General features: G+C 47.3%; 1 protein-coding gene across 1 annotated transcript in view; it reads right to left on the bottom strand.

Annotated features, from left to right (window-relative positions):
• Window positions 1–440: 440 nt before the first annotated feature.
• Window positions 441–25,400, bottom strand: part of LOC142311181 (uncharacterized) — a 45,875-nt gene continuing 20,915 nt past the window's right edge. Inside the window, exons 2-6 of the mRNA XM_075349369.1 lie at window positions 18,024–18,137; window positions 17,093–17,149; window positions 10,589–10,828; window positions 3,059–3,175; window positions 441–1,662 (exon numbers count right to left, since the gene is read on the bottom strand). Of these exons, the coding sequence (XP_075205484.1) occupies window positions 1,600–1,662; window positions 3,059–3,175; window positions 10,589–10,828; window positions 17,093–17,149; window positions 18,024–18,137 (591 nt within the window). The 3' untranslated portion in view covers window positions 441–1,599. The remainder of the gene's footprint in view (window positions 1,663–3,058; window positions 3,176–10,588; window positions 10,829–17,092; window positions 17,150–18,023; window positions 18,138–25,400) is intronic.

Genomic DNA, 25,400 nt, shown 5'->3' with positions numbered 1-25,400 from the left:
ATACAGGTAATGAGTGCAGAGTAGGAGGGCTTCTAAAAGAAAAAATACCAGGTCTGAGAGCCAGAATTCTTGCTGGTTGGTAGGTGATCAAATACTTATTTTGTGCAACAAAATGAAAATTAATTATTTAAAAATCATACAATGTGATTTTCTGGATTCTGTCTGTCACAGTTGAAGTGTACCTACAATACAAAATTACAGACCTCTCCACCTACCTTTGTAGGTGGGAAAACTTGTAAAATCGGCAGGGTATCAAATATATAAATTTATTTATTAGTGGCGAAAATATGTATTACATACACACAAACATCCTGTATATATATGTGAAGCTGGCGAATAGAAATTTCAAGAGGTTTGTTCAGCTCTACTAGATATGCATTAATAATCCTGATTTTAATGAGAAGTTGGTTCTATAATCAAATGACAGAATGACAAGGGTGTGTGATATGGTGGCTTTTATTTTATACTGCATTTACATATACAGTACGTTACACGGCGGTACAAAATCAATAAAGTGCTAAATAACAAGTGTCAATATATATTTGATTGATTATGATAGAAGAGATTATGTAGATCATCCACAACTATGGTTATTCTTTACAGAGTGTAGGCGGTCAGGTTCCATGATGTAGGTGGTTTTACAGGTGGCAGAGTGGGTCAAATTCTGTGGACTGTAAGGGTCCAATGGCGGAGATACTTGTGTTCAGAATCATGTACTTCATGTCCTCACGTTAACAATGGCATATGTACTGTATATGGCACTAACGTTCCCCACATCTACTTGGGCTGGTGGAAACACTTGCACCCACATAAAAAAATACATTTAGCATTAATTATACTGAAATTTCATATCATTACAAAATGCATTATAAAATCATCCATTGAGGAAAGTCACGGGGAGTAAGCCTAGGTACACCTGAAAACAATATCCGTATACCAGCAAGAGATTTAATAAAAAAATAAAAAAAAATAAGAACACAGGTATGTGCAACAGTTGAAGAAATGGAAAGGCATCAATGCTTTAAGATGGACCACCTGAAAACAATATCCGTATACCAGCAAGAGATTTAATAAAAAAATAAAAAAAAATAAGAACACAGGTATGTGCAACAGTTGAAGAAATGGAAAGGCATCAATGCTTTAAGATGGACCCTCCCAATGTCAGTGCTCAACCCATAATTAATGAAAGGTAGAAATCTACAGCCATAGTCCGTGCTGAAGAACCCAATCATAACAAGAGCATCAACGCTACAATCTGCGGCTTTCTTACGGGATTGACTGTGGACTGGACCGTCACATATTTTAAAAATCTGGAATGGTAGTATTTTTTTTCCTCATATGGGAATATCAGGATTCCTGGATTTGAGTGTTGGATTACTGGGAATCCAATATACGGTATTTTCATTTATATGGGGTGAACTTTAGAGAATGACAGCCACAGTGATCACTTGTGTCACCAAAATTTAGAAAACAAATGAAACCGAAATAAATTATCTGACCAGAGTAGTGCGTAAATGGCTATAAGAGAAAAGTGATACTATATCAAAAGGCATAAAACCCCTTGAGCCCATAGAAAACGTGCAGAAAAGAATCTGCTCCTTAGGCAATGATGATGTTATCAGATGGATCCGATTTCATCAGTTTGTCTTTATTATCTGCTCTCTGTAAAAGATAGGACATGTATTAGATTTCATTATCATGGTAAGGAGATGTTCTATACGTGTACAAGAATATAGCACAACTACTCCTCTTACTCAATACTACGAATAGTGAAAGAATACACGACGTAGAGAATAGAAACAGTAATAGTGATGGGCGAACAGTAACTATTCATTTTAGAACAATGCATATTGCTGTACATTAGTTTTCAACTTCTGAATAAGTCTTTTGGAACGCATAAATATGCACAAAATTCATTCGAAGAGTTAGGGGAACTCCGGTGTATAGCTTAGAACAGTGATGGCGAACCTGTGGCACTCCAGCTGTTGCAAAACTACAATTCCCATCATGCCTGGCTATTCAAAGCAAAAGCTTTGGCTGTGAAGACATGATGGGAATTGTAGTTTTGCAACAGCTGGAGTGCCACAGGTTCGCCATCACTGGCTTAGAACATAAATTTCCTCACAGTTCTGAGATGTAAGGTTGAAATATATTGCACAAATTCTAAGGTAAAGATAAAAGTACAGTTCCAGGAATAGGAATGATCATACCTTATCTGGAAGTAGCTGTCTTAGCACGGTGTCACTCCACCCCGACACATGTTTCGCCCTGCTTCCTCAGGGTGCACACTTATCTTTACCATGGGATTTGTGCAATATATTTCGATACCATTACAGTATATCTATTTTTGGTCAGAACTGGAATATACAACTTTTCCTCATTATAGCCTCAGTTGTTACCATTGAACTTTTGGATATACTGTTTGAATTTCTCTTTGAGACTGCAACTTGTGATATACTTTTTGAATACGGAGATTTGGTTATCATTCATTATAACACAGCCATCAGAAACCTTATGATATCTACTCATATTATCTACTTTTAACACTAGAAGTCCCAGGGAGGGGTCATTTAACATTTCTACCATTGGAACCCTATGGAGCTCGAAATTCCTGGGACTTCTAGTGTTAAATGAATGGCATTTTGTGTGTGTAACCATTTTTGGTTATTTATAGTGGTTTGCTTGCACACATCCTTAGTCTTGTAGACACTGACACTTGTATCTTTTTATATTTTAATAATGAATACATTTTGACTATTTTACCATTCCTCGTTTTTCCTGAGTTTTGTAATTCTGAGGTCATAGATCTAAGAAGTGAGAGTACACTTTTGGAATATATTATATAACAGTTTCAATAAACAAATGAAAAATAAAATATGCTGCCATGTGTTAGAACTCATTAAGAAAGAGACTAATCGCAAGTGGCCACAAAGTCATCAGCCAATTCTCTCCTAGCATTGTATCATTAAGGGATGGATTGGTGCCGTGCTGTAAAGATGGTATCTGTGAGTTCTACAGCATGAAGATAATCATAGTAATTAAATATTAGATCACTTACCTCTAGAGTGCAGGAACTGACACAAGACTTCACTTTACAGCCCACACGCAGGATGGCGAGGCAGACACCCCAGATCATCATCAGCAAGGTCATTATTATCAGGCCACTTTGAAATGTCTGGAAATAAAATGAAAAAAACACAAAACAAAACACTAGTATGAGAAAAGTCTTAAATGTCATCATAAATGACCACTGAAATGAATAGCCTCCTGCGGTTTTCTACCTTCGGAGGCCAGGGCCACCAGAATTATGGCTTGCATAGGTGACTTCAAGTGAGGTCCTCTATATATTACAGAGCTGCCTTAAGAAAACAACTAAGTTGGACATGCAGCCAAATAATTCGAGGTAGATTTATCAAGACTAGTTTAAACTTAGAGGAGACAGTCTTAAAATGCACCAAAATGTAAAGGGTATATCCGGGACTTAAAAACAAAAAATGTGCCTAAGCACTAACAGGCTGATAGTTGCTATCTACCTGCCTGTTGTGCCCGGAGAAATTCCTTGTACGCACAGGATGATCACAGACACTTCTGGTGGAGATTTTGCCACTTCCGCTGATGTCGCACTAACAGAGCAGCGGCTTCTCATCCACTCTGCTGGGGCAGGACAGCTGACGTTATGCTGATTAACAGGCGACGCTCCAAGTTTGACAGTCAGCTCCCCGCTGCCTATCAGCATGATGTCAGCTGTCCCGCCCGGTCTACAGAGCAGAAAAGAAGCCTCTGCTTTGTTGATGAAGCCACTGTATGACCGGCAGGGGCGATCTGTGACTGCTCTGTGCTGGCAAAGAATGGCGCCAGACACAACAGACAGGTAGTGAGCAGCTACACAACTACAGGGCTGTTAGTGTTAAGACACTTTTTTTGTTAAAGTCTCTGATATACACTTTTAATAATATATATTTGATAGTTCTGCCTAGCCTAAGTTGACACCACTTTTTCTGCCACAATTCTGGTGCATCTTAGGGGGGGGGGCACGGTGATGCACATTAGGACAAATTCCCATTGTCGGATAAGCCTCACAAGAGCCATAAAAAACACAAATATGGTGCAAGCCATAAAAGACTTTTTGGTACAAACTAAGGCAGAAATGTGGCACATTTAGCTTGATAAATGTCTCACAAAGCCCTACAATGAAGATGCACGAGTGATGAAAAAAGTGAAGCAACCGGGTATTCGTGGCTCGTAGTTGAGCCCAAATTATTTGTTATTGAGGGAATATGAAAGCTTTTGACAGCTGTACCGAGTATTGAAAAGCAGGCAAATTATGTGGAGAGAAAGAAGGGAATTTTGTTTACTTACCGTAAATTCCTTTTCTTCTAGCTCCAATTGGGAGACCCAGACAATTGGGTGTATAGCTATTGCCTCCGGAGGCCACACAAAGTATTACACTTAAAAGTGTAAGGCCCCTCCCCTTCTGGCTATACACCCCCAGTGGGATCACTGGCTCACCAGTTTTAGTGCCAAAGCAAGAAGGAGGAAAGCCAATAACTGGTTTAAAGACCAATTCAATCCGAGGAAACATCGGAGAACTGAACCATACCACATGAACAACATGTGTACCCGAAAAAACAGAAAAACCCCGAGAAAACAGGGCGGGTGCTGGGTCTCCCAATTGGAGCTAGAAGAAAAGGAATTTACGGTAAGTAAACAAAATTCCCTTCTTCTTTTTCGCTCCTAATTGGGAGACCCAGACAATTGGGACGTCCAAAAGCAGTCCCTGGGTGGGTAAAAGAATACCTCGTGATAGGGCCGTCAAACAGCCCTTTCCTACAGGTGGGCAATCGCCGCCTGAAGGACTTATCTACCTAGGCTGGCGTCTGCCGAAGCGTAGGTATGCACCTGAAAATGCTTGGTAAAAGTATGCAGACTCAATCAGGTAGGTGCCTGACACACCTGCTGAGCCGTAGCCTGGTGCCGTAATGCCCAGGATGCACCCACGGCTCTGGTAGAATGGGCCTTCAGCCTTGAGAGAACCAGAAGCCCAGTAGAACTGTAGGTTTCAAGAATTGGTTCCTCGATCCCCCGAGCCAGGGTGGATTCAGAAGCTTGCGACTGTTTACGCCGACCAGCGACAAGAACAAAGAGTGCATCCGGGTGGCGCAGGAGCGCCATGCGGGAAGTAGAACCTGAGTGCTCTCACCAGAACCAACAGATGCAAATCCTTCTGAAATTGATGGACTGGACGAGGACACAAAGAAGGTGAGGTGATATCCTGATTGATATGAAAGTGGGATACCACCTTAGGGAGAAATTCCGGAATCGGACGCAGAACTACCCTGTCCTGGTGAAGGACCAGGAAGGGAGATTTGTATGAGAGCGTTGCTAGCTCGGAAACTCTCCTAAGAGACGAGACCGTTACTAGAAGGCCACTTCCCGAGAAAAGCGGGAAGGGAGACCTCTTTCAAAGGCTCGAAAGGCGGCATCTGGAGAGCAATTAGAACCTTGTTCAGATCCCAGGGCTCTAACGGCCGCTTGTACGGAGTGCTGAGACGACAAACTCCCCGTAGGAACGTGCGTACCTGAGGAAGTCGTTTCTGAAAAAATACAGATAGCGCTGAGACTTGTCCCTAAAGGGAACTGAGCGACAACCCTTTTTCCAACCTAGATTGCAGGAAGGAAGGAAACATAGACGATGCAACCGGCCAGGGAGAAACACCCTGCGCCGAGCACCGAGATAAGAATATCTTCCACGTCCTGTGGTCAATCTTGGCGGACGTTGGTATGCTAGCCTGTCTCATGGTGGCAACCACGTCCTGAGGTAATCCTGACGACACTAGGTTCCAGGACTCAATGCCACACCATCAGGTTGAGGGCCGTAGAATTCAAATGGAAGAATGGCCCTTGAGACAGCCAGTCTGATTGGTCTGGTAGTGCCCCCGGTTAGCCTACCGTGAGGCACCACAGAACCGGGAACCACAACATCCTCGGCCAATCTGTAGCGACGAGGATGGGGCGGCCGCAGTCGGTCCTGATCTAGCGCAGCACTCTGGGCAACAATGCCAGAGGTGGCACATAAGGTAGCTGGAACTGCGACCAATGCTGAACTAAGGCGTCTGCCGCCAGAGCTCGATGATTGTGAAACCGTGCCATGAAGCTGGCACATTGTTGTTGTGCCGTGACGCCATTAGATCGACGTCCGGCCTCTGTCAGCGGCGCCAGATCTCCTGAAACCCGTCCGGGTGAAGAGACCATACCCTTTCGGCCACACCCCGGCGACTTAGGAAGTCAGCTTCCTAGTTTTCCACGCCTGGGATGTGAACTGTGGATATGGTGGATGCCGTGTCTTCCACCCACATCAGAACCTGCCGGACTTCCTGGAAGGCTTGCCGGTTGCGCGTTCTTCCTTGGTGGTTGATGTATGCCACCGCTGTGGAGTTGTCCGACTGAAGTCGGATTTGCTTGCTGTCCAGCTGCTGTTGGAAGCTTTGTAGGGCAAGATACACTGCTCTGTGTTCAAGAACATTGATCTGAAGGGTGGACTCTTGCTGAGTCCACGTACCCTGAGCGCTGTGGTGGAGAAAAACTGCTCCCCACCCTGATAGACTCGCGTCTGTCGTAACTATCGCCCAGGATGGGGATAGGAAGGACCTTCTTTTTGACCATGAGGTGGGAAGAAGCCACCACCGTAGAGATTCCTTGGCCGCCTGAGAAAGAAAGACGACTCTGTTGAGGGAGGTCGACTCCCCGTCCCATTGGCGGAGAATGTCACATTGTAGTGGACGCAGATGAAACTGCGCGAAAAGAACTGCCTCCATTGCTACCATCTTACGTAGGAAGTGCATGAGGCGTCTCAATGTGTGCGACTGGTTCTTAAAGAAGAGATTGCAGCCCGTAGTGAATGCTGTTTGTCTAGCGGAAGCTTCACTATCGCTGAGAGAGTATGAAACTCCATGCCTAGATATGTTAGCGATAGGGTCGGGGTCGGATCTGACTTCAAAAAGTTGATGATCCACCCAAAACTCTAGAGAGTCTCCAGCGCAACGTTCGGGCAGTGTCGGCATGTTTCCTAAGAGAGTGCCTTGACAAGTAGATCGTCTAAATATGGGATCACAGAGTGACCCTGAGAGTGCAGGACTGTGACTACTGCTGCCCTGACCTTGGCGAAGACCAGTGGGACTGTCGCTAGCCGGAAGGTAGAGCTACGAACAGAAGGTGTTCGTCTCCTATAACGAAGCGTAGAAACGCTAGTGCTCTGGATCAATCGGCACGTGTGGATAAGCATCCTTGATGCCTAATGATGCTAGGAAATCTCCTTGGGACATTGAGGCGATGACATGGCGGAGGGATTCCATCCGGAACCGCCTGGTGTCCACGAGCTTGCTGAGCAGTTTTAGATCCAGAACGGGACGGAACGGCCCGTTCTTATAGGCACCGCAAATAATTTGGGGTAAAAACCGTGACCTTGTTCCTGAAGAGGAACGGGGGTCATCACTCTTTCTGCCTATAGAGTGCACCCTGTTTGCAGAAGAGCAGCGGCTCGGCCGGGAGGTGGAGAAGTTCTGAAGAATCGAGTTGGAGGACGAGAAGTGAGCTCTATCCTGTACCCGTGAGACAGAATGTCTCACACCCAACGGTCATTGACCTATGGCAGCTAAATATCGCCAAGGCGGGTGAGCCTGCTACCGACCGAGGATGCGGAGAGAGGAGGCCGCAAGTCATGAGGAAGCCGCCTTGGAAGCGGGTTTTCAGACTGTCTCTTTTTTGGGCGTGACTGAGCCCGCCAAGAATCTGAGCTCCTCTGATCCTTTTGAGTCCACATTGGACGAGGAAAAATGGGACCTGCCCGAGCCTCGAAAAGACCGAAACCACGACTGCCTCCTGCTCTGTTGGGGTTTGTTGTGTCCGGGCTGAGGAAAGGATGAATCCTTACCCCTGGACTGTTTAATGGTTACATCCAAACGCTCACCAAACAGTCGGTCAGCAGAAAAAGGCAACTGGTTAAGCACCCTTTTTTGGAAGCAGAATCTGCCTTCCATTCACTTAACGAGCAGACCAGGCTCTGCTTAAAAACACGGAGCAGCGGAGGCTACTGCCGTACGGTTCGCAGAGTCTAGGGCAACCTGAATCGCGTAAGAAACAAATGCAGACATTTGAGAGGTTAAGGATGCCACCTGCGGCACAGATGTACGTGTAACCGTGTCAATCTGTGTAAGACAAGCTGAAATAGCTTGGAGTGCCCCAAGGGTGAGAATGCTGGAGCCAACGGTGCGCCGACAGTCTCATAGATGGATTTAGACCAGAGATCCATCTGTCTGTCAGTGGCATCTTTAAGTGCAGCTCCATCTCCCACTGCAACTATGGATCTAGCTACAAGCCTGGAGATTGGAGGATGCCGCTTGGGACACTGGGTCCAGTCCTTGACCACGTCAGGGGGCAGGGATAACGTGTATCCTAAGCCGTTTGGAGAAGCGCATATCTGGATAAGTGTGGTGTTCCTGGACTGCCTCTCTGAAGGCAGAGTGGTCCAGAAAAATACGTGAAGCTGACTCCTCCACTGGAGGAGCTGGGTGAGAAATAACCAACATTCTATTGATGGACGCTATAAGATTATTCACTATGGCGTCACCATTAGGTGTATCCAGATTGAGAGCGGTCTCAGGATCAGAATCCTGAGCCGCTACTTCCGCCTCATTACACAGAGAGTCCTTCTGCTAGGACCCTGATGAAACCGAGGGCCGCTCATAGTGAGCCCGCTGAGGCTGTCTGGGACTGACGTCTGTGCAGAGCCGTGACTCTGGGATGCGTGTGACATTCCCGGAGCTGTTAGTTGTTCACACTGAGGGGGGCCATGGATCAATGATTCAACAGTGCCCATGTTGTGAGAGACATGTCCGGACTGCTAGGCTTCTAGTATCATAGCCATAGTCTCAGAAAATCTGTCAGTAAATACTGCAGACACCGTCCTCATCCTCTGGCCATTAGCAGAGACTCCGGCTGAGTTGGATATAATGGGGGTCTATGTAACCTGCCAGCCGTATAGCCGTACATGCTGTACCGGCTGCATAGAAAAACATGTGGTTCTGCACCTTTGTTTTACACAGAGAATATGCTGATAACTCCTCCGCACAATCCAGGAGGGTATATACAACGTGCGACCAAACAGTGCAATGTATATAGTACAAGCATATCTATAAGTGCACTTCTGCACTAGTGGGGTTAGCACCACAGGTGCTGCTTAACGCCTGTTGCAGCGATTGTGTGACTATCAGAATGCCAGGGTCTTCCACACTTGTCTCTGTATCGTACAGAAACTGACACTAATGGCTGCCGGCGTCCTGTAGAGAAGGAAGCCGTGGGCGTGCCTGAGAAAGTGCGGGAATCCGGTTTCACAGTGCACACAGTGAGAGGGGTGGAGTATGCAAAACATACTCCAGCTCTCAGCGCTGCTGTGCTATGCAGCGTCACGCCCCTACCCTGACTGTCAGGCCTGTGGGCGGTAACGAAGGGAGACTAGGCCCAGAAGCCGGGGACTCGAGTTAATAAGCGCGGCCGGCATATCAGTGCTGGCCGGCGCGGAAGTCCCCGGCGCACCACAAATCCCAGCGGCGCCTTAAATAAAAATGGCAGCGGCGGTTAGCGCAGTAGTCACCCAATACACTAACACACCCAGCAACGCTGTGGTGTGCGATGGCACTAGTGCGGACAGCGCCGCTGTCCCTGGCGCACTAACACACCCAGCAGTGCTGCCGTGTGTCTGCGCGGTCCCCACAGGGACACAGAGTACCTCCATGTAGCAGGGCCATGTCCCTGAAGATACTCCGCTCCATGTCCAGCAGATACCAGGGGCTGTGGATGGAGCACGGTCTCAGTGCCTGGAGACCGATAGAATCCCACTTCACCCAGAGCCCTGTAAAAAGGGATGGGGAAGGAAGCAGCATGTGGGCTCCAGCCTCCGTACCCGCAATGGGTACCTCAACCTTAACAAACACCTCCGACATGAAGTGGGGTGAGAAGGGAGCATGCTGGGAGCCCTGTATGGGCCCTCTTTTCTTCCATCCGACATAGTCAGCAGCTGCTGCTGACTAAACAGTGGAGCTATGCGTGGATGTGTTGCCTCCTTCGCACAAAGCACAAAACTGGTGAGCCAGTGATCCCACTGGGGGTGTATAGCCAGAAGGGGAGGGGCCTTACACTTTTAAGTGTAATACTTTGTGTGGCCTCCGGAGGCAATAGCTATACACCCAATTGTCTGGGTCTCCCAATTAGGAGCGAAAAAGAAAATACATTTGTTTTTGTATTTGTTTTCTGAAAGTTGTAGGGCACCGCATAATATATTGGCAAAACAGTACATATAGGATATAGTCAATCGTTACTTTAAAATAAGAAAGTTGGGCGCAAAATTCAAGTTAAAAATTAGCTGAAACAAAATACATTTTTATATATTTCCAAGTAGACAGATTACAGCAGCACAATTGTTATCTTAACTATTAACTATGTAGAACTGGTGGAGGAAGGTTGAACTAGATGGACCTAGGTCTTTTTTCAACCTTAGTAACTATGTAACTATTAACCAGAAACAAGTGGTTACCCGGAGTTTTCGGAATGCATCCTTGCAGCTACTCAGGTTGTAATCATTCTCATAATTATTGTAGTATCTTGGAGGTGCGGTGGTTCTGTAGTAGTAGCTATTAGATCCCTTAAGCAGATTATCACAGACTCCTTCACCACCTCTAATCCAGCCCATACGTTGTACATCATTCACTGCCACAACCATGCCCCCAATGGACACACCAAAGTCGACTAAAATGGAAATGAAGGCAAGGGCCATCTATATGGGTAGATGAGAAAAGAAGTGGTTAGCGTTATAAAACGTACAATAACAAAGCAATAGCCTAGAGGGCTTCTTTTTCCCCAAACAAGTTGAGTAACCTCTTTATGACATGGGACGTAAACTTGTGTCATAAGTCATGTTCCTGCCTTTAATGTGGGCTCGCACACAAAGCCAGCATCTTTCTTGGCACATGACGGTTGATTTAATCAGCCATCATGTGCCTTTGACAGGTGTGGGTGGATTGGAGATCTGCCCGCACCTGTTAACCAGTTTAATCTCTGACACCAGGAGTTAAATATGCACCTGCAGGGGGGCACCCATGACAATCGCAGGATGCCAATGGGTTGTTATGCCGACCGGAGGGTCTGCTGAAGACCCTGTGCCTATCGTACTATTGTGAACGCTGGCAATCACGATTTCTGCTATACAGAGCAGTGCTGATGCACTGCTGTGTACAGCACAGGCGACAGACGATTGCAGCTTCAAGTCCCCTAAGGGGACCAATTAACTACAGTATAAAAAAATAAAATAAAAAAACACCAGAATTGTGTTTTGTCAGCCCCCTCCCCCCGCCCCATTCCATAACTGTAAAGTCCAAGTTCAGAACCTGAGCTCTATCTTTCCAAAACGTTCGGGCGAGGCTACCAATCCTGAACATTGTGGGGTTCGCCCATCACTACTTGTCATACCTTTCGGGTTAATCAATGCACCAGCAGTTTTTCAAAACTTTATGAATTATCTATTTTCTGTCTGTATTGGAACATTTATTGTAGTATATCTTGACAATATTCCAACTATTTTTTTCGCCTGTTCTGCATTCATACTATGAATAGGTTTGTTTTGTTTTACAAAAGCATAGAGGAACTTCTTTGTTCACCAAGATGGAGAAATGTACTTTCTGTTCCTGGGTTTCATTGCATCAGCTGAAGGGTTTAAGATGGATCCAGAGACAGGTAAAGGCCATTAATGACTGGGTTCAGCCTCGGTATCTATATATATAATTGCCTTATTCTGTCTGTCTGTCTGTCTGTCTATCTGTCATGCTCCGAAATTGTGTCCTTACGGTGACACAAAGCTGATTGGCCGCTGGGCTCGCCATGGCCCCGCCCCCCCACACGGATTGGCCTCTCGCCCCGGCTCTCTGCAGGCCCCGCCCCCCTCACGCAATGCACGCTCGCTCTGGCCTAACTGACACGGGGCTCCGATTCCCAGGTGAGTACACACACACATCAGATCACACTCACTCTCACACACACCTCACACATCACATCCACACATCACATCCACACATCACATCCACACATCACATCCACACATCACATCCACACATCACATCCACACATCACATCCACACATCACATCCACACATCACAACATGCTGGGATATCGCTTGCTTCTACACCGGCTCCGTCAGGATCCCGGCAGCGCCAGACATAACCTTGCGATGCTGGGATCTTAACGGAGGCCGTGAAAGCTGGTAACCATTATACACATCGGGTAACTAAGGTCCCTTAGTTACCCGATGTGTATCATAGTTACCAGTGTACACCGGCTCACACTCACTCTCACACACACCTCACACACACATCACATCGCATCCACACATCAAGGTCCTGCAGCTGCGGAACATACATAACAGCACACACACACATAACAGCACACACACACACACAAATCAGATCACACTCACACATACCTCACACATCACATCGCATCCAAATACTCACAACATCCTGGGATATCGCTTGCTTCTCGGCGGCGATATTGTGCTGTGAGCTTCCAGGACCTGACGGAGGATCACATGGCCAGAAGCATGTGATATCCCCGGATGTTGTGAGTATCAGCGCGTATGTGCAATATCGTCAGTGTCTGTGTGTGTGAGTGTATGCGATCGGGTGTGTGTGAGTGTATGCGATCGGTTGTGTGTGTGAGTGGATGCGATCGGTTGTGTGGGTGAGTGGATGCGATCGGTTGTGTGGGTGAGTGGATGCGATCGGTTGTGTGGGTGAGTGGATGCGATCGGTTGTGTGGGTGAGTGGATGCGATCGGTTGTGTGGGTGAGTGGATGCGATCGGGTGTGGGTGAGTGTCGGAAGAGGAGCACGGCGTGCTGGAGGAGGCTGGGAGCAGAGAGGCTGATCTTGGGGAAGGCTGGGAGGGGGAGGCTGATGCTGAGGGAGGCTGGAAGGAGAGAGGCTGAGCAAACGTGCTCCATCCGCCATACTGCGCACTCCCCATCGTGCTGCATCCCCCATGCTGCGCACTCCCAAACGTGCTCCATCCGCCATGCTGCGCACTCCCCATCGTGCTCTATCCGCCATGCTGCACACTCCCAAACGTGCTCCATCCGCCATGCTGCGCACTCCCAAACGTGCTCCATCCGCCATGCTGCGCACTCCCCATCGTGCTCTATCCGCCATGCTGCACACTCCCAAACGTGCTCCATCCCCCATGCTGCGCACTCCCAAACGTGCTCCATCCGCCATGCTGCGCACTCCCCATCGTGCTCTATCCGCCATGCTGCGCACTCCCAAAAGTGCTCCATCCGCCATGCTGCGCACTCCCAAACGTGCTCCATCCGCCATGCTGCGCACTCCCCATCGTGCTCTATCCGCCATGCTGCACACTCCCAAACGTGCTCCATCCGCCATGCTGCGCACTCCCCATCGTGCTCTATCCGCCATGCTGCACACTCCCAAACGTGCTCCATCCCCCATGCTGCGCACTCCCAAACGTGCTCCATCCGCCATGCTGCGCACTCCCCATCGTGCTCTATCCGCCATGCTGCACACTCCCAAAAGTGCTCCATCCGCCATGCTGCGCACTCCCAAACGTGCTCCATCCGCCATGCTGCGCACCCCCCATCATGCTCCATCCGCCATGCTGCGCACTCCCAAACGTGCTCCATCCGCCATGCTGCGCACTCCCAAACGTGCTCCATCCGCCATGCTGCGCACTCCCAAACGTGGTCCATCCGCCATGCTGCGCACTCCCAAACGTGGTCCATCCGCCATGCTGCGCACTCCCAAACGTGGTCCATCCGCCATGCTGCGCACTCCCAAACGTGGTACATCCGCCATGCTGCGCACTCCCAAACGTGCTCCATCCGCCATACTGCGCACTCCCAAACGTGCTCCATCCGCCATACTGCGCACTCCCCATCGTGCACCATCCGGCATGCTGCGCACTCCCAAGCGGATGGAGCATGATGGGGGGTGCGCAGCATGGCGGATGGAGCACGTTTGGGAGTGCGCAGCATGGCGGATGGAGCACGTTTGGGAGTGCGCAGCATGACGGATGGAGCACGTTTGGGAGTGCGCAGCATGACGGATGGAGCACGTTTGGGAGTGCGCAGCATGACGGATGGAGCACGTTTGGGAGTGCGCAGCATGACGGATGGAGCACGTTTGGGAGTGCGCAGCATGCCGGATGGTGCACGATGGGGAGTGCGCAGTATGGCGGATGGAGCACGTTTGGGAGTGCGCAGTATGGCGGATGGAGCACGTTTGGGAGTGCGCAGCATGGCGGATGGAGCACGTTTGGGAGTGCGCAGCATGGCGGATGGAGCACGTTTGGGAGTGCGCAGCATGGCGGATGGAGCACGTTTGGGAGTGCGCAGCATGGCGGATGGAGCACGTTTGGGAGTGCGCAGCATGGCGGATGGAGCACGTTTGGGAGTGCGCAGCATGGCGGATGGAGCACGTTTGGGAGTGCGCAGCATGGCGGATGGAGCACGTTTGGGAGTGCGCAGCATGGCGGATGGAGCACGTTTGGGAGTGCGCAGCATGGCGGATGGAGCACGTTTGGGAGTGCGCAGCATGGCGGATGGAGCACGTTTGGGAGTGCGCAGCATGGCGGATGGAGCACGTTTGGGAGTGCGCAGCATGGCGGATGGAGCACGTTTGGGAGTGCGCAGCATGGCGGATGGAGCACGTTTGGGAGTGCGCAGCATGGGGGATGCAGCACGATGGGGGGTGCGCAGCATGGGGGATGGAGCACGATGGGAGGTGCACACCTCCCCCCAACACACACACACACGCGCACTGCACAACACACACACACTAGGAATCACAAACAACGCCCTACACAGACACCCACACACACAGACAACGCTGCACACACAAATATACGCACATACTGCACAACACACACATTGCTCAAAACATACCTCCCCCCAAAACACACCACACACACACAAACCGCACAACACACACACACACACAACGCTACAGACACACAGCGCTCCACAAACAACGCAACACACGCAACACACATACAACACCGCTCTCACCCCCCGCGACACTCAGAACATGTACAGCGCCCTACACAAACACTTGGTAACTACACACAACAACATCTATATATATATATATATATATATATAACAAAAATCATACATGAACTACACAATACGTAAATTCTAGAATACCCGATGCGTAGAATCGGGCCACCTAGTCTTTATATATATTTCTATTTAAACATTTTTATGTTTAACTGGGTAAAATGGGACCTGAACAGAGTCGGCCTTAGACTGAATAGTGCTCTGTGCAAAAATGCTCTTTGGTGCACCCCCTCCCCCCCATCTCTTTGTTTACTTGGAATTCATGAACGTGCATGTTTCTCCAAGAAATGAACCCCTACACAGTATACAGAGGTGTGATCTGCTTTACTTTACTTCTGGATTCAGAGATCTACGTACATCTGACCATGGGGTGACATGTGTCAAACCCCAGACCATCTGATATAGATGACTTAAAGGATAAGGTCACACCATCAATATCTAAGTACTGGATATTGATTATATGCTGTGAGGATTGTGAAGTCTACAGTCTCAGACAGATAGCAGAAGACTGGACGACCCCTACAAGTGGACTGAGCCCGCACTGAGCCCGGCAGAGCGAGTTAATTGTCGGATATAGTGTGGGCTCAGCCTGTGAGCCAACACCATACGCCCGCTCCCGACCTGGACCATACACGTACGGTAAATGTTGGGAAGGGGTTAAAGTGAACATGAAAGTGGGCTCGTTTTGTGCAGGGTAAGTTAGGGTTTTAGTGGTAAAATTTTGGGGTAAATACCATTTATTGATCGCTTTCCGTATAAAGCTGGGATCACATTCTTGTGTTCTACGCTGAGCACTTACAGGATGTTGGGGGTTTACGTGTAAGCCCCAGAAAATGATCAACGGAAACAATCCCTATATCGAGGCAGACTGACACACTTTGGCGTCTGTTTCGGTGGTATCCATCTTTTTAGGTGTGCACAGAGCTGCGGTCATCCACATTTGTGCACTAAAAAGATGCCTAAAATGATGGTACACTGCCGGACCGGAACAGAGACCATACGGAGTCCAAAGTTACTCCACCATCCTCAGTATAGTGAGTGCTTCCATTGGAGGGTTTGTCTGAACAACGATTTCTGAGACTTGCATGAAAACCCCGATGTAAGCACTCATTGGAGAGGATGAGGGTGAACAGAGGATTATTTCAATTTTTGGGAGGTAGAGTGAACAAACTGCAGTACAGGAATAGTTCTTATTTCAATTTTTGCAGGGTTCTCATGTTATATTAATTATAAGAGGACTTTATTCTTCGGGTCGGTGCAATTATAGCGATACCAGATTTATATTAGCTTTTTAGGTTTCGCTGCGATCATATGATAAAAACACTTATTTTAAAAAATAGTTTTTCTGTGGCCATATTCTGAGAGCTGTAACTCTTATTTTTTTGGCAAACAGCTGTGTGAGGGCTTATTTTTTCCATGACAAGCTGGAGATGTTTTTGGTAGCATTTTGGGTGTATATATATATATATATATATATATATATATATATATATCATTTTTTGATCTCTTTATTCAGATTTTTCAGGCACAGAATGAACACACAACAGTAATTCACTTATAGGTTTTACATTTTTTTTTTGCGCAGTTTATCGTTTGGTAAAATTAATTCAGATTTATTCCTCAGTCAATACGATTGCAGCGATACCAAATGTATTTAAATTTTTTTTTAACTTTTATACATTAAAAAAACCAATATTTTTCAAAAATGAATTTTATTGCAACACCATATTGAAAGTCATAATTTTTTTTTTGCCGAATAAGCCATAGCAGAGCTTGTTTTTGTAGGACAATTTGGCATTTTTGTTTCTGCCTTTTTTACATTTTTTTTATTACTTTTTACACATGAGACCGCTCCATACATCCACTCTAAATCAATGGTAGGATGCAGATGTTCTCATCACTGACTTACTCAGTACTTACCCAGAGTTTTTTGGGAAACTTATAGGCTACAAGATTTAGTATCCCAGATACGATGAACTATGAAGAAAGAAGAGATGGAAAAATTAGTTTTAAAGAGTTTTCTAAACCAGCAAAGATTAAAAAAAAAATGTTGGAAGTCTTTTTTTTTTCTAATAAATACAAAAACACAAATTTAAGAAAAAAAAGTTAATACAGTGCTGCCATTCTGAGAGACAGTAGATGTTAAATACTATAACCTGGGCATCAGTAACCTATCATCTATGTCACACAGTTCACAGTGGACAGAATATGGTAGTTTATGGTGGCACTGTGAAGTAGTCAGTAGGTCTCAAACATACTGAAAGGATGTCCCTTTAAAAGGGATCATCACATGAAGACCACACCAATCCATGGGCCCCATTAGATCATATGGATGTTATAGAGGAGAATCCATAGCTCCACTTCAGAGACTAGAGTTGTCATCTAGTTGCCGGTGGTGTCTGGAGCTGGACCCACTGTGAGGATAATCTGAAAAGGGTTCCCTAATGGGACAACAACTTTAAATAAAGCTCATGTTTATATAAATATGGCTGAGTACACCTGTGGTGGTCTGTCAGTCTAAATAAGAAACCAGAGGAAAATAAAAAGCTTTAGGCAATGAAAGATAGTTTGGTTGCCATAGGCAAAACATTCCCCTTTTCCATTCTAAGAGATTTTAGGCAAAGCAATTGCTGGAGGACACCAACAGACCAACAGGCAGATTGTTGTACTACAAGTTCTTAAGTCTTTCATGTCCACATAAAGCTTACAAAAAAAGAACAAATGTTCTACCACAAAAAGGGACAAATTGGGGAAGGTAGACTCCAATATTCATAGTAACAACCGCAATTGGAGGTCTGACTAGATCCAGAAAACAAAAAGGCACAGATGGACATCATTTACTGATACTTACCGGAAATCCCACCCAGAAGTGAGTCCCTGAGTAGAAGATACCAATCTCTGGCCTTGCAATGCATATAATAATGGCCAACATGACAGAGACCAAACCCAAAGAAATATAGGCAACCTAGATTAAAAGCGAACAAACAATTACAAGTGCTGTATTATCAGTCTCATCATACTTGGATCAGTGAAAAATTATAAATACTGTATATTATATTACACTATTTTTTAGATAAGACGCATCCAGGTTTGGACAACAGATAATAGGAAGAAAAAAATATATTAAAACTACTCTGGTGATATAAAGCTGTGAAAGGGGTAATGTTGGTGGTTACTGTGGTGCTCATTTCCTGGTCCTTTAGGGAAGATGAGGGGGGGGGGGGGGTAATGACTTATTCTAAAGTGGTAGCAGCATATTAGGAGGGTTACACCAAAAAATAAACTGCATTATATACTGTCCCCAACAGTGTCATAGCAAGGTCCCAATACACTTTCCATTGATTGTTTTGTATCAAACTTCATAAAGAGCACAAGTACATTCAGGCTAAGCTCAATTGTGCAGTAATCATCCGTTAGAATGGATCCAGCAGCAATGCAATGGAAAAAAAGATGTGCAGTTTTGAAAAAAATTGATTTTTGCAGGATCCATTTTATTAACCTGGGAGTGTATAGAAAATGGATCCGCTAATTGATTGCTATTTAGCTATCCTTTTTTCTTGCATTTGTAAAATGGATGCATTTTTTGCTTACTGGATTAGGTTTCTAATGGAAGATAAATAGCAATCTGTTAACGGATTTGTTTTCCATAGACTTTTTTTTTTTTTTTTTTAAAAGGAAAAAAGGATTCTGCAAAGATCATTTTTTACAAAACGGATAAAGTTGTATGTCAACGTATCCGTTCTAATGGATGATCACTGGACATGTGAACTCAGCTTTATTGTGGAATCAGCGATGTGCCTGGTGTGTTCCATGTGTAATGTCTTTCATTTATGACAGCTAAATTCCTTATACACACAATTTAGCCGGATGAGCGCTTTAGTAGAAGTTATTCTAATTTCCGCACTATAAAGGACGCCTATTGCAGATTTTATATCAAGCAGTGCCGTACTGCACTGATTTTCTGTGTGGTCCTTAATGACCACACGAGCACGGCATCACATAAGTATCCTCCATGGTGCATAGACAGAGATTGGAAATGCAGGAGATCGGCTTTTGTCTGGGAGACTGAGACTATCCTGCTAAGTGTAAATCATCTTCCTTTCTCCATGTGAGTGTTATTTTTCTTCAGCCTGTGCACCAGGAATCCCATTCTAGTAACCCTCATGTAGACACAACTTTCCCTAACCTGCGAGCTCAGCTCGGCCACTCCTGCCCGGGCCAGACACCCCGGCCCAGACACCCCTGCCCGGCCCGGCCCAGACACCCCTGCCCTGCCCGGCCCAGACACCCCTGCCCTGCCCGGCCCAGACACCCCTGCCCTGCCCGGCCCAGACACCCCTGCCCTGCCCGGCCCAGACACCCCTGCCTGGCATTAATAGCACAGATCAAGAGAACTATGGAGCTGCTTAGTTAGTTACTCAGTGATAGGAGCACATCACCTATGAATACGCTATCCTGGCACTTAAATGGGTACTCCGTGGAGATAAAGGGAATTTTGTTTACTTACCGTAAATTCCTTTTCTTCTAGCTCCAACTGGGAGACCCAGACAATTGGGTGTATAGCTTATGCCTCCGGAGGTCACACAAAGCATTACACTTAAAAGTGTAAACTCCTCTCCTCTGCCTATACAACCTCCCGTGCATCACGGGCTCCTCAGTTTTGGTGCAAAAGCAGGAAGGAGGAAACTTATAAATTGGTCTAAGGTAAATTCAATCCGAAGGATGTTCGGAGAACTTAAACCATGAACCAAGAACAATTCAACATGAACAACATGTGTACACAAAAGAACAACAGCCCGAAGGGAACAGGGGCGGGTGCTGGGTCTCCCAATTGGAGCTAGAAGAAAAGGAATTTACGGTAAGTAAACAAAATTCCCTTCTTCTTTGTCGCTCCATTGGGAGACCCAGACAATTGGGACGTCCAAAAGCAGTCCCTGGGTGGGTAAAGAATACCCCGGTAATAGAGCCGAAAGACGGCCCCTTCCTACAGGTGGGCAACCGCCGCCTGGAGGACTCGCCTACCTAAGCTGGCATCTGCCGAAGCGTAGGTATGCACCTGATAGTGCTTCGTGAAAGTGTGCAGACTCGACCAGGTAGCCGCCTGACACACCTGCTGAGCCGTAGCCTGGTGCCGCAATGCCCAGGACGCACCCACGGCTCTGGTAGAATGGGCTTTCAGTTCTGAAGGAACCGGAAGGCCAGAAGAACGGTAGGCTTCAAGAATTGGTTCCTTGATCCACCGAGCCAAGGTTGACTTGGAAGCCTGCGACCCTTTACGCTGGCCAGCGACAAGGACAAAGAGCGCATCTGAGCGGCGCAGGGGCGCCGTACGAGAAATGTAGAGCCGGAGTGCTCTCACAAGATCTAACAAGTGCAAATCCTTTTCACATTGGTGAACTGGATGAGGACAAAAAGAAGGTAAGGAGATATCCTGATTGAGATGAAAAGGGGATACCACCTTCGGGAGAAATTCCGGAACCGGACGCAGAACCACCTTGTCCTGGTGAAACACCAGGAAGGGAGCTTTGCATGACAGTGCAGCTAGCTCAGACACTCTGCGAAGTGATGTGACTGCCACTAGGAAGACCACCTTCTGCGAGAGGCGAGAAAGAGAAATATCTCTCATTGGCTCGAAAGGTGGTTTCTGAAGAGCCATTAGCACCCTGTTCAGATCCCAGGGTTCTAGTGGGTGCTTGTAAGGGGGGACTATGTGGCAAACCCCCTGCAGGAACGTGCGTACTTGCGGAAGCCTTGCTAGACGCTTTTGAAAAAATACAGAGAGCGCCGAGACTTGTCCCTTAAGAGAGCCGAGAGACAGCCCCTTTTCCATTCCGGATTGAAGGAAAGACAGAAAAGTGGGCAAGGCAAATGGCCATGGAATAAAACCCTGATCAGAGCACCAGGATAAGAAGATCCTCCACGTCCTGTGGTAGATCTTGGCTGACGTTGGTTTCCTGGCCTGTCTCATAGTGGCAATGACCTCTTGAGATAACCCTGAAGACGCTAGGATCCAGGACTCAATGGCCACACAGTCAGGTTGAGGGCCGCAGAATTCAGATGGAAAAATGGCCCTTGAGACAGCAAGTCTGGTCGGTCTGGTAGTGCCCACGGTTGACCCACCGTGAGATGCCACAGATCCGGGTACCACGACCTCCTTGGCCAGTCTGGGGCGACGAGGAGGGCGCGGCGGCAGTCGGACCTGATCTTGCGTAACACTCTGGGCAGCAGTGCCAGAGGAGGAAAGACATAAGGCAGTTGGAACTGCGACCAATCCTGAACTAAGGCGTCTGCCGCCAGAGCTCTGTGATCTTGAGACCGTGCCATGAATGCCGGGACCTTGTTGTTGTGCCGGGACGCCATTAGGTCGACGTCCGGCTTCCCCCAGCGGCAACAGATCTCTTGAAACACGTCCGGGTGAAGAGACCATTCCCCTGCGTCCATGCCCTGGCGACTGAGAAAGTCCGCTTCCCAGTTTTCCACGCCCGGGATGTGTACTGCGGAGATGGTGGAGGCTGTGGCTTCCACCCACAGCAGAATCCGCTGAACTTCCTGGAAGGCTTGCCGACTGTGCGTGCCGCCTTGGTGGTTGATGTATGCCACCGCCGTGGCGTTGTCCGACTGAATTCGGATCTGCCTGCCTTCCAGCCACGGCTGGAACGCCTTCAGGGCTAGATACACTGCCCTTATCTCCAGAACATTGATCTGAAGGGAGGACTCTGGCTGAGTCCAGATACCCTGAGCCCTGTGGTGGAGGAAGACCGCTCCCCACCCTGACAGACTCGCGTCCGTCGTGACCACAGCCCAGGATGGGGGCAGGAATGATTTCCCCTTCGACAAAGAAGTGGGAAGAAGCCACCACTGAAGGGATGCCTTGGCTGCCCGAGAAAGGGAGACGTTCCTGTCGAGGGACGTCGATTTCCTGTCCCATTTGCGGAGAATGTCCCATTGAAGAGGACGCAGATGAAACTGTGCAAATGGAACTGCCTCCATTGCTGCCACCATCTTCCCCAGGAAGTGCATGAGGCGTCTCAAGGGGTGCGACTGGGCTCGGAGGAGAGATCGCACCCCTGTCTGTAGGGATCGTTGTTTGTCCAGCGGAAGTTTCACTATCGCTGGGAGAGTGTGAAACTCCATCCCGAGATATGTCAGCGATTGTGTCGGTGTCAGTTTTGACTTTGGGAAATTGACCTCCTTCCACAAAGCAATAAAACTGAGGAGCCCGTGATGCACGGGAGGGTGTATAGGCAGAGGGGAGGGGTTTACACTTTTAAGTGTAATGCTTTGTGTGACCTCCGGAGGCATAAGCTATACACCCAATTGTCTGGGTCTCCCAATGGAGCGACAAAGAAAATATATTTGTACTGTCCCTGCAGTCATACACTATGGAGTTGAGCTGGCCCCTTCAGTTCTGTTATCTTTATATAACTCTTAAATCGATAATATAGTAGCTGTTCCTCACCCCTCCTGTATGGGATGCCACGTCCCAGAGCAGTGTAAAGCCCTGTGCTGCAGAGAACAGAGGGACGTAGCCCCAAGTTTTTAAACTGTTATAAGGGCGAATAGGAAAAAATGGACCAAACAGTTTGTTGTGCAATTTCTCGTGCGTACGCCAATACCCTACATGTAAATCGGGAACTACGTTTCAGGTAAGTGGAAAGGTCAGATAGGAAGGAGTACCATATTCTACTGCAGTTAGGGGCTTTGCCAATGTGACATGGCACACGCAAACCATTAGGTGCCAGAATAGCAGTGACCCCATCTTATAAACTACACCTCTCAATGAATTCATCTGCGGGTGCAGTGAGCATATGGATGCCACAGAATTTTAGCATTGGGTGGTGAAGAAAAAATTCATTATATTTCTACCACAAAAATAGTTTTCATCCCAGATTTTACATTTTCACATGGGAAAAAAATAGCACCAAAACTTGACATAATTTCTACTGACCATGGCAATACCCCATATGTGTCTATACAGTACTGCTAAGCCACACGGCGAGACTCGTAAGGGAAGGAGCTCTATTTGACCCTTGGACTACAGATTTTTCTACAATAGTTTGCAGACGCCATATACAACGCCCCTAAGTGTCAGGAGAGCAGAATGTGAATTATCCACAGGAGTAGTGACGATTTTGACTATGGGCATCTTCCAGAAACAAGCATGGATGTTGCTGAGTGAAAATTGCAAATATGCCATTTTAGGGTCCATACATTGTGCCCAGCTCGTGCTTCTGGAGACTTGCACCCTGTAAATTAAGCATGCTCTCATCACTACAACAATGCCAAACATGTGGACAGTAAGGCCATGTGCCCACGGGACAATGTACCCGCGGATTTTGCTGCGAAAAACCTGCGGATTTATCTGGATTTTCTAGATAAATCCGCAAGTTTTAGCAAGCACAGACACTCCCCATGTTATCCTATGGGACACGGGGAGTGCTGTATCAATGCTGCGGATGTCCCGCTGCCGCACGTAACTGCATGTCAATTATTTATGCGGAAATACCTGCAGATATCCCACCTTTCCACTATGGAGATAGAGGCCGGGACTTCCGCAGGTAAGTCACATGAATGTCCGCAGGTTTTCAGCAGATATTTCGCTGGAATCCCGCAGCAATGGATAGCTGCGGATTCCGGGGAGCTGCTGCGGGAAACCTGCGGACATATCAGCAGGTACATAGTCCCGTGGGTACATAGCCTAACTGCGATTTAGCCACATTGTGGGGCTCAGAACCAAGGGGGCATTTGGGAGCACAGAATTTCCTGGATTTCTTTTGGGTTGAAACCACAGCCCTTTTCCAGAGCCTTTGTGTTACCAGTAACATAATAACCCCCTATATTTCCATTGACTGATGATAGATCTGAGTAGAGACTTGTTTTTGTGTGGATTTAATTGCAGCTTTTATTGGGAACATTTTATATAAAATTTTAGATCACATTCATCCTGTGCTCTACACTGAGCACTTACATCTAATGCGGGCTTTATACGTTACGATCTATCGTGCGATTGCACGAGCGATCGTAACCGCCCACGTCGTTTGTGCGTCATGGGCAATTGATTGCCTGTGGCGCACAAAGTCGTAAACTCCCCGTCACACGTACTTACCTCCCGTGCGACGTCGCTGAGGGCGGCGAACATCCACTTCCTGAATTGGGAGGGATGTTCGGCGTTACAGCGACGTCACACGGCGGCCGGCCAATAGAGGCGGAGGGGCGGAGATGAGCAGGATGTAAACATCCTGCCCACCTCCTTCCTTCCACGTAGCCGGCGGGAGCCGTGGGATGCAGGTAAGCGATGTTCATCATTCTCGTGGTGTCACACGGAGCGACGTGTGCTGCCACGGGAACGATGAACAACCGGCGCCATGTTTCATAAACGATTTTATGAAACCTAGTGACGAGTACACGACTCACGATATGTGTGCGATACTGCGTCGCTAGGAGGTGTCACACAGGCCGATGTCGCAAGCGATGCTGGATGTGCGTCACAAAAACCGTGACCCCGATGATCTATCGCACGATAGATCATCTCGTGTAAAGCAGGCATAAATCTCCGAATGACAGGATTCAGAGGACACCCCCAATGGATCCATTCACTATAATGCAAACATCAGAGATACTCTGGACTCAGTCAGGTCTCTGTTCAGCGCTGCCCTTTTCAAAAATGCACAAAACTGTGGTTGACTGCGCTTTTATGTATTACTGAAAAGATGGACAGTGCCAGATCATAGGCCAGAGAGAGTCCAAGGTGACTTCCTTGGCCTTATTGTAGGGAATGTTCCATCAGAAGTTCTGTCTGAATCACGGATTTCAGAGATTAATACACGTAATCCCCCATGTAAGCACTCAGTGTAGAGCACAGAATAAACGTGAGCTAAGCCTTACTGTGATCTTTGTAAAGCAAAATAAACATATGAACAGCAGGTCAAGAATTAGTTTTATTGCTTACGCCATGCAATATACAGTAAGTGAGGAGATTATTCTACGAATCTGTGCCATTACAGCGATATCAAATTTGTAGTTTCCTCCCCCCCCCCAAGTCTGGCTACCATCACACACACACAAGCATTTTTTTTTACAAAAAAAAAAAGTTTCGCATTGCCAAATTTTGAGCGCTTTAATTTTTGTAGGTTTCTGCCGACATTCATGGAAGGGCTTGTTTTTTTGTAGGATGAGGGATACCATTTTCAGGCACAACAGTTTTTCATTGCATTCTATTCTGATTTTT

Source organism: Anomaloglossus baeobatrachus, chromosome 5 (genome assembly GCF_048569485.1).
Source record: "Anomaloglossus baeobatrachus isolate aAnoBae1 chromosome 5, aAnoBae1.hap1, whole genome shotgun sequence".
Lineage (NCBI taxonomy): Eukaryota > Metazoa > Chordata > Amphibia > Anura > Aromobatidae > Anomaloglossus > Anomaloglossus baeobatrachus.
Note: the sequence above shows the minus strand (reverse complement) of the source record. Positions and strands in the feature narration are given on the sequence as shown.